At 38.4% G+C, this 10,408-nt stretch overlaps 1 protein-coding gene across 7 annotated transcripts in view; it reads left to right on the top strand.

Annotated features, from left to right (window-relative positions):
* Positions 1-10,408, top strand: part of LOC136347249 (myogenesis-regulating glycosidase) — a 29,286-nt gene that overhangs the window by 16,144 nt on the left and 2,734 nt on the right. For 6 of the 7 annotated variants that reach the window (XM_066297060.1, XM_066297062.1, XM_066297064.1 and 3 more), the window contains 8 exons: positions 435-585; positions 645-843; positions 3,522-3,762; positions 3,828-4,151; positions 4,202-4,314; positions 9,194-9,488; positions 9,551-10,139; positions 10,196-10,391. In XM_066297060.1, the coding sequence (XP_066153157.1) occupies positions 435-585; positions 645-843; positions 3,522-3,762; positions 3,828-4,151; positions 4,202-4,314; positions 9,194-9,488; positions 9,551-10,139; positions 10,196-10,391 (2,108 nt within the window). Of the gene's footprint in view, positions 1-30; positions 49-434; positions 586-644; positions 844-3,521; positions 3,763-3,827; positions 4,152-4,201; positions 4,315-9,193; positions 9,489-9,550; positions 10,140-10,195; positions 10,392-10,408 lie in introns of those variants that run through there. The other variant, XM_066297067.1, reaches the window with a different exon arrangement.

The following is a 10,408-nucleotide window of genomic DNA, read 5'->3' on the forward strand; positions in this document are numbered from 1 at the left end:
CGCGGCCACTTACCTTACTAGACGTTCGTTTCTTCTTCTCTTAACAAGGTAATAGCCAAAATTACGTTATTTATTAATGTTCTTATTGCATTCAATAAGGCTTATCTTGATAGTTTCCGGACATTGCTCTTAAGAGCCCATTAGGTCGGTTTGGACGTTGGCCGCGTCCTTCCTCACTAATTAAGCCGGAGAAAGTGGTAATTTCTCTATTCATCACTGCACCAACTATTCATTTGATCAATAAAAAAACATTCACAATTTACATTTACAGTGTCGTTGTTGTGCGATTTTAAACTTCTAGGGTTGAGACTCTTAAGCAATTTTCTTATCATATATAAGTGGTCTCGTCTGAAATGGAAAAGAAAAATCAGTTTGTCCATAGAGAAATTCTGTAATCATTTGGGACTGTGTTAATACCTACACTTATATTTCAGTGGGCCCTCGAGAAATGTCAGAAGAAAATCAGTGTTAAGTCCGAAAATGCTGACGCCTCCCGACCCTAGTGACTTCGTAGGGGGAAATTCTTCAGGAAATTCCATCACCTCTGTCAACTCTTTGGCGAGTTTACTTAAAGAAAAAATACAAGTAAGTTGTTAGGAAAGCTCATTCTTCGTGTATGTACTTAATGCGATCTCGTTTTGCAGAACTTACCTCAGACGATACGAAAAAAGAAGTCGAACGACTACAAAATTAAGGTTTTCGTCATGTTGCTGTTCATCACTATTGTAGTCTTAATATGTTGCGCGTATTTCCTCTACAATCAAAAAGTATTGGCAAAAGCTTACTTCGAAAGGATTAAGTTTAACAAAAACAAACGTCTTATGAAGATTTACAATAAGGATGGTAAGCAGATCTAATTAATTACGAAAACACGTCGACTTTTCATTTCTGCCAGGCTAACCAGGCAATAATTCCTAATACATTCCACCAGGATTTTGCACCTTATTGCAACGTTAATGTTAAAAGTTTGAAATATTGATAAGTTTATATTAGAGAGATAATTTTATAGATTGCCATTTCCTCCTTAAAGCATAACAACAAAAGGGGATCAAAGCACCGAGCCATATTAGTTGACATTTTGGTAGTCGCGATCGCAATCGTTAACATTTTGACATTCACTGTCGCCATAGTTAACATTGAAGTGTTCATGATCACAAACTATTTGGAATCTTTCAGGAAAAAATTGGGTTAATAATTGAATTATCCAATGCTAAATGAAAATAGAATTTCGCCAAAATCGTTTAATCATTACGTCCCCTAATAAAACAATGTTCGGCATAAACATATGGCTCATGTGCAAAGCAAAATTGTGATGTTTAAATCCTATCTATTTGTATTGGGTTAAACGCACAAATTAGTCTAAAAGTATGGTGTATTACCGACGAGATAATTATATCGATGTGATACGAGGATAGTCCCAGAAGTATTCGACCTGACCTATACCAGGTTCCGGAAAGGTTGAAAAAAAAGCAGAATTTCCCATTTAAGTCCGAAAAGTTAGGGTCCAGAAGTGACAATGGTGAAAATTATCCAGAAAATTCGCGAAATGCGAAATTTTTTAAGCTCTACAACAACACACCAGGGTTCTAAAAATTAAAAAAAAAACGCTGTACATTTGCTTCACCCGGTATGTCACGACAATAGGTTACCGGTAAATAAGTAAAGTTGGAGATTGTGGAGGGTCTGGCCCGAAAACAGCTATCACTCTGTCTACCAGATTGTCGACGTTAGTTCGCTCGTTATATTGTGGAAAAGATCGAAAGCCATTATCAAACTTCCTATTTTCTGTTCGAGTATCGAAACATTTCTCAATGTCCATCGGATATTTTTTTCATTTTTATTGCGTATAACGTTTATGTCCTGAAATGATCTAAATTTCTTGCAATTCCCTGTATATTATTAGATACTTAAAAATGTCGCCTCAATTTTTTTCAACCACATAAATAATTTTTCCCTTTTGCTTATTATACAGGGTGTCCGGATACTCCCTGCACAACGCTCTATCAGATATAGTACAACTCATAATAAGTCGATTTAATTAGATTTGCCTTAATACAAAAGTTGATAATAACGGAGTTACAGGGTGTCAAAGTTGAAAAAGGAAATCAGATTTTCTCTAACATATCTTTTGACTTCTTCAAACTAAATTCACGAAATTTTGTATTCAGGGGTTTTTTGGGATGAGAAATTCAAATTTATAAACGATTTTGATGTATCTTCTAGAGGGCACCACAAGCGACCATTGGGACACTTTTAAATCGTCAAAACTTTTTTCTGCTACAGTGTATGTAATATTATTCTCGAGCCTGTTGTGACGCCAAATCGATTAAATGGACAAAGTTATTTGCACTTTCTTCAAGAAACTTTACCGGACTTGTTGGAGAACATACCGTTATTAATTCGTGATGGCATGTGGTTCATGCTAAATGGGGCGCCTCCACATTATACCCTTAATGTTAGACAATATTTAAATAATGCATTTCCTGCGAGATGGATCGGAAGGGGAAATGACGCTCCACTACAATGGCCTCCACGATCTCCAGACTTGACGCCATGTGACTTTTTTTGTGGGGTTTTTTGAAATCAAAAGTTTGTTCGACATCAATTGGTCATATTCAAAAGTTTCGTAATAGAATTTTCAACGCAGTTAACGATGTGAGAAATAGGCCAGAAGTTATGCAGAGAAAGCACTTTATTTTTTTGAAAAGAATTAATTTGTGTATGCAAGAAAATGGTGCGCATTTCGAGCATTTGCTATGAAATTTTTGTAATAAAATGCTTTGAAATAAAAATTGCATCTATTGATAAAATTGCAAATATCCTTTAAACAGTTGGCCTTAGCGACATTTTCACAAGTATACCTTTTTTAAGCAGAAAAGAAGGGTAAAAGATTTTTCTATTCGAAATTGACATACACTGTGGCAGAAAAAGTTTTGACGATTTAAAAGTGGTCGCTTGTGGTGCCCTCTAGAAGATACATCAAAATCGTTTATACATTTTGAATTTCTCATCCCAAAAAACCACTGAAAACAAAATTTCGTGAAATTAGTTTGAAGAAGTCAAAAAATATTAAAGAAAATCTGATTTCCTTTTTCAACTTTGACACCCTGTAGCTCCGTTATTAGCAACTTTTGTACTAAGGCAAATCTAGTTAAATCGACTTATTACGAGCTGTATTATATCTGATAGAGCGTTGTACAGGGAGTATCCGGACACCCTGTATATAGACGATAAACCCTGCGATACAGAAGAACATGAATGATGCTAATGAAGTTTAAATAATAAAATCTTCTGGAGAGCTTTTTGTATTTTCGAAGATTAGACGTTCCGAAAATGTTAAATTTTAAAATTGCACCGTATAACGAAAATCAAAACGTAATACAAAAATCTATATAATATGTACAATATGATACAGTCGTTCGATTAATAAAAAGGTAGCGACATGTCCAAGATAACGAAAATGGGGCCTCCTACGGAACTATACACCCTGTACAATATCTGTAACGTCACAAAAATTCCAGGAACCGAACTTCTGAACGCCCGTTTGGGCACCACGATAAACTACGATAGAGTTTTACCGTGCTTACCTCAAGATGAAAGGCATGATGGCTCAATTTGTCTCGAATGGATGGATCGAGCAAGACTGTATCTCGGATACTACGTTCTGCGAGACAATGTCAAGTGCTACAATCTAAACTGGATCTCCCTTAACGAGCTTCTCTCTCCTACCGACTGTATCGAAATGACTCCCGGGGTGCATTGGTAAGCCAAGTAAGCAATGCGTTGATTGATCAAGATACGTCTTAACTCTGAATTCGTTTTTCTAGGTATGGAGGAGGTCAAACCCGAGAGTCAGCCTGGCCGCTGGAAAAAGCTAATCACGACTTTCACCCTTTCGTAACTGGTGATGAAGAACGTACCGAATGGGGCAACGTCTTGAAACGTTATTTTATCAACTCCAAAGGGGCTGCCGTAATCGTAGACGAGAAGACTCCTTTGTATGTCTCAGTTAAGAATAGCACCAAGAAGGAGTTGTGCCTTAGTGCCCGATACGATGATTTTACCTTCGTGAATAAGTTTACATTGACCCCAGAGCTGAATTACAGCATCTGTACTGCGGGCAATATCACCCATCTACATTCTCAATTAAGGTGAGTGAGTTGAGATTAACTTTGAGTTGAGCTGAAATCGTTTATCTTAGTAAGAACACTTTGTGGGACGGAGTGAAAAAAGAAGATTTCGATGTCATTGAAATTTTACTGAGCGAGCCTGTTTGGGAAATTACCACTGATGAAAAAGAAGCTTTTACCGAAGGTAAATGAACATAAAGGACATTTTCGAGATAATGTGTTCTGTAAAGTATACAGAGTGCTAACGAATACGTTTTAAGCACTTACAGGACAAACAGGGGGATTGAAAATTTACCAACTTCTATTAATGAATTCATATGCGGAAACTTTGGATCACCTTAATTTTTTTTTTAAGTAAACGTCATTTTTTTTAATATCTGTTGTCAATTTTGACGTACAAAACTTGTCAGATTGACTAAATTTTTGTAGCTTAATTTAATTGTGGACGCATTATGAATGAGCGCACACTCAGCGATTCCGCGAACATGATGTTAGTTTGCGGCCAAGCTCACTGTAGTGGCCAAAGAGCGCAACAGGTCTATTTAGCTCAATTTCCTAATAGGTCAAGGCCATCGCATAGAGCGTTTGACAGAGTATTTCAGCGATTGCAGGGAACGGGAACGGCACCGGTAAACAGGGCGAACTAGTTTAGAGAAATCGTAGAATCATAGAATTTGACGAAAAGGTGCTTCATAGAATTGACCAAGATCCATCAAGTAGCGCTCGAACTATTGCAAGGGACGTGTCAGTTAATCATGTAAGCGTCTGGCAAGTTTTGAGATAACAACAGTTGCACCATCATCAACCTCAACTAGTTCAAGCACCAAGTCCAACCGATTATGCAACACGTACCATATTTCTTGGTTGTTCGCGCAACGTTGTCAGAACCTGAATTTGCAGAATATCTTTTTCTGACGAAACAATCTTCATCAAGGAGGGTATTTTTAATTCTCGCGAGAGTCATATTTGGGCTAACGAGAATTCTCATGGTATTTGGTCCGTCAACTTTCAACGCAATTTCGGAGTCAACATGCAGGACCAATATTGTTGATGGCCATTTAATTGGATTGTACCTTCTTCTACCTTATCGCCCTCATTTACTTGAACTTTCTGCAAGAGATCTTGCCCGAATTGCTGGAAGAAGTGCTTCTGGAGATTCGTCGCCAGATGTGGCTACAACAAGGTGAAGCACCAGCACGCTATTCGCTGGCCGTTCGAGAATACTTCAATGAAAAATTCAGTGAAAAATAAGTTGGAAGAGGGGGACCAGTTGCATAGCCACCATGCTCTCCCGATCTAATTCCACTCGATTTTTGGCCGTATGAAGAATCCTGTTTATGAGACTGCTGTCGGACCGGAGGAAGATCTATTGCCGCGTGCAAGACCTGGCATCTTAGAAAAAATGTATTAAAATATGATACGTGATGTAATGAGTGAATTGAGGTTGGTGGCCGCAATGTTGACCAATTATTCTAGTCTTTGACAGATTAATAAGTTGTTGTGAGCATTACCTGCCGAGTTTGATTGATATGAGCATCATTAATAAATCTAGCCATGGCTCGAAAACGGTGCGTTTCCGCATATGAGTTTATTAATAAAAATGAGTAAATTTTTATTCCTTTGTATGCCCATACACTTATTCATTAACTACTTGTAAAGAATGCTTGTATGGAAAATAGGTGGAGCATTTTAAATTTTCGTTCGAAGATTTTACCATGAATCATGTTAAAAATATCGCACTTTTCAGAGAATTGGGACGAGGAATTCTTAGTCTTTCAATATTTTTCATACTGACATTTCCCATACTTTAGATCTGTTTATTTTCTGAAGAAGGTGACTAATTTGTCACCGAGACGTTAAAGAGAGTTTTCGTCCGAGACCTCAGTAAGAAATGAATTTTATTCTCAATTAGGTTTAATTGAGAGTACTGTGTAATTTCACCATGACAAAACCCATTTAAGTGCGTGCGATGGTCAAAAAAATGCATTTGTTGGGCAACTTTCGGAACTACTGGTGTGCAGGGTCATTCAAACTCGACATTTTACACAAAAACGTATGGGTTTAGTAAAGTCATTTTCTCACCCCATTTAATAAGGGGACATCAGCTAAAATAGATGCTAAAGATATTAAAATATGGAAAGGGACGGTCGGTGTCGCGACGCCGACGGTATGTTTTTTTCAAAAACATACCTATTTGGCAAAAACGCGAACATGGATACATTCTAAACAAGTTTTGCATAAAAACTTTTTATTCACTTAACAAATCAATATATATGCATTTGTTATCAAGTACCTGATATGTTAATATGTATTTGTTTATTTGTAATTTGAAAATATTTCTTTTCACGGCTAATTAGTTAAGTTCATTGTTATTTTTTTTATTTGAATAAAATGTTTATTTAATAAATAAGTTTTAAAGGCCTATCTATATTCTCACATTTTCTAATAAGCGGACACCTCCTACAAGCGGACAAATTGGAGACGACTGCTGGTGTCCGCGTATGGGAGAATTCACTGTGTTTGTTTCTGCTGTCGCTTTAGAATGATCAGAATTTTCAAAAGCCTTTATATAAAAAACTAGTTGACAACATTTTTGAAAAAAAAGTGCTTCTGAAAAAACTTAACGTCAGCGTCGCGACGTCGTGGTTGCTTTCCATATATTGATGTTTTTAGCATTTATTTTAGCTTACATCTTCTTATTTAATGCCGTGAAAAAATTGCTTTGCGGACTTACACCTGTTCTTGTATAAAAATGGATGAAGGGTCGAGTTTCAATGATTTTCTCTCCAATTTGAGACACTCTAATTGGAGGCTCATCATTGGAATCTCGAAATCTACACTCACTTTCACATGAAATGCACCACCCAGTAATGCTAATAATTAAGTCTTGTAACTTGGGCAAGATAATGCTTCATAATGGAGTATCAAATGATCAGACTTTCAGTAAAAAGGTACAACATTTGTTAATTAAGAAATTAATAATGAGCGACATCGCCTCGTACGGCAATGCAAGCACGTACTCTTCGCGGCATGCTTTGCGACAAATGATCAATATCCTCTTGGGGTATTTCATTCCATTCTACCTCAAGATGATGTCGTAGGTCATCCACATTGTTTGGAGGCCTTGGTAAATTTCGAAGACGGCGACTCATCATGTCCCAAAGATGTTCGATGGGCGATAGGTCCGGTGACCGTGCAGGCCAAGGCAGTATTTCCAATTGTGCTTCTTCCAGGTATTGTCGAGTAATGTTCGCACCATGTGGTCTTGCATTATCCTGTTGGAAAATGCCATTTGGTAATGTTTGCACGAAGCGTACTAATACTGGCCTCAGAACATTGTTAATGTAGCGACGTGCGTTTAGGGTGCTTGGAATGAACACAAGAGAAGATCTTCGACCGACACATATCGCACCCCAGACCATAACATCAGGTGTTAAAGCTGTGTGGCGCCTTTCACAAAATTGCAAATTTCTTCTTTCATCTCGATATCGTCTGACTCTTCTACGACCATCATTGATCCATAAACAAAATCGCGACTCGTCACTGAAGACGATATTGTTCCACTGATGACTCCAATCAACTCGTTCTTGACACCAGGCCAATCTGGAAGCTTGGTGTTGGGCGGTTAGTAGCAGTCGTAGATTTGGGCGATATGAATGCAGGCCAAAAGACGAAACTCTTCTGTAAACTGTTGCTATCGACACCCGACGATTTAGAGCTCCCATCCAATCTACTGCAACAGACAATGTTGTTTGAAATCGATCACCAATGGCCATCCGTCTACGAAGTCGATCTTCACGTGAATTGCTGCTACGGGGAGAACGTCCAGCTGGACGATGTTGCTGAACCCTTTCTTCAGACCATGAAGACCATATTCTCGCAATCGTGGTGCGGTTCTGATTCGTTCTTCGGGCAATCTCACGGAAAGAAAGTCCACCCTCCTTCATGCCGATAATTCGCCCTTTATCAAAATCCGAAACGTGGGAAAAATTTCGACGCTGTCTCACTGGGGGCATCTTGAGGTGTCTTGTTCACAGTTCAACAACAAAATAAACTGATATTTCCATGTAAATATTACTTTATTTATTTACAATTGAATAAAAAATCTAAAAGATCAATGACAAAAAAACCACCAGCATTCTTTCTTTTTTACTGAAAGTCTGATCATCTGATACTCCATTATGAAGCATTATTTTGCCAAAGATACAAGACTTAATTATTAGTATTACTGGATGGTGCATTTCATGTGAAAGTGAGTGTATAAAAGACACAGTGTTTTATTGAAGCAAGATCGCTTTTTTGCTTATCAAAAAGTTCCCTGATGATAAGACAAATTCCAAGTATTTAGTGTATTTCTGCTCCTCAGTATTGGAATTTGTGGGACGACACTGGTTTTAACCCCAACTGACGACTTGAAAAATCGTTTTTATTGGTTCCTGATGTTGAAAATATATTTTTAAATAATGACTTCCTCTATAAAATGGCCTAGTGAATTTTTTATCTCATGTTGAAAATTTTCGTCCCTTTGTTCCTAAACGATCTGCACAAATAGCGAATTTCGACTTTAAAAGAACACCCTGTGATGGTGCTTTATAAAGAACAGTTAACTTCGGCTGAACCATATGTTGGACGAGGGTCTGAAAATGGCAAGTTTCGAAAGTCAATCGATAACAAGATGGTTCGAATTCGTAGCTCACTGTTGAGATCTCGAAAACTGGAAGAGATAGGTACTCCTTTAAATTAGGGCGAACTTGGAAATTTTGCGGTCGTGAACTCATCTCTAGATGCATAATTGAAATAATCGGCAAAACCATCGAAAATGGTCTAGAGCAAAAGTTAGGATAGTTAGGTTTCATTTATGTTCAAGAAATTAAAACAGGAGTAGATACGAAGACCACGTGACGTGGTGATCTTTAAACACATTTAAATGGGAACTGATACCATTCTTGTTGTGAATCTTTATCAGATGTTACTTCTGTCGAATACGGTAATTATTACGCAAATCCAGTAAGGCAAAAAATGACCATCACCTTTACCGGTAAACGTGTTCTTCGTGCTTTCAGAAATGGTGTCCAATTTCACGAATGGTATAATTGGATTATTAGACCTGCAATTCAAATTAGGCCATGTACTTTTGAACAGTTTCTGGCAAAATCACGCTGGTGATTTTGAAGTGGACATCGAACGATTTCCTTCAATAGATAAAATTATGAAAGTGGTGACGAGGCGAGGCTTCCGCACGGCTTTCACCGTACAGCCCTTCATATCTACCGAAAGCATTAACTTTGCTGAAGCTGTGGAGCGGCGCCTGTTGGTCTTGGAGAGGTTCAGTGGAAGGGGCGTTCCAGCACTCACCAGGTGAGCTCTCGCTTTTGCATCATAACTTGGAAACGAGAACCGTTTGTCCCTGAATTATGTAGCTTTAAAACGACGCAGAGCGCCGGCGTTTTGGATATCACAAATAATAGAACAGTTCCTTGGTTGATAGACAAGCTGAACTCGATAATAAACAAATACAAAATCAATGCGTTCTACTTGGAATTAGGAACTGCTTACGATATGCCACATTACTACCAATGTGAGAAGCCCTTGGCAAACCCCGATCAGTATAAAACCCTATTCGTCAATAGCATTCAAAATTCTATCAGTTTGTTTGGAGTCAGTGATGCAGTTGAACTTCCCCGACCACCTGCATTTGTTTCGCTTCCTAAGGTAGAATCAAGTTGGGATGGGTTGCGAAGGGTTGTGCCCACCATACTGACTTATGGGATCATTGGGTATCCGTTTGTTATGCCTGGTGCCGTGGGCGGCGATTACAACTCCATAGAGTCGCAATTGGCGCAGCTAAATGGAACATTTACGGAATTGGAAGATCCGGAGTTGTATATAAGGTGGATGCAACTAGCATCTTTCCTTCCCATTGTCAGGTTCAACAGACTGCCTAATAGTTACGGAGATAAGAGAGTTCTGGATATCGTCATAAGTCTGACATTTCTAAGGCAAAAAACGGTTTGAAGCATCTCTCCCTTTGTCTAAAAGAATCTTTAGTCAGCGAAATGTTTCAGGTGAAGCCAGTGCTGAGGAAATACGCACGAGAATCCCTTAACTTGGGTCTTCCGATAATTAGGCCTTTGTGGATGCTCGACCCGGATGACCCTTTTTGTCAAACTGTGGTAGATCAATTTTCTATTGGAAAGGACATCATAGTGGCGCCGATTCTTTATCCAGGAGTTAGGGTGCGCGAAGTCTATCTTCCGGCAGGTATGTTCAACCACTTG

Source organism: Euwallacea fornicatus, chromosome 27 (assembly GCF_040115645.1).
Source record: "Euwallacea fornicatus isolate EFF26 chromosome 27, ASM4011564v1, whole genome shotgun sequence".
In the NCBI taxonomy this organism is placed as follows: Eukaryota; Metazoa; Arthropoda; class Insecta; order Coleoptera; family Curculionidae; genus Euwallacea; species Euwallacea fornicatus.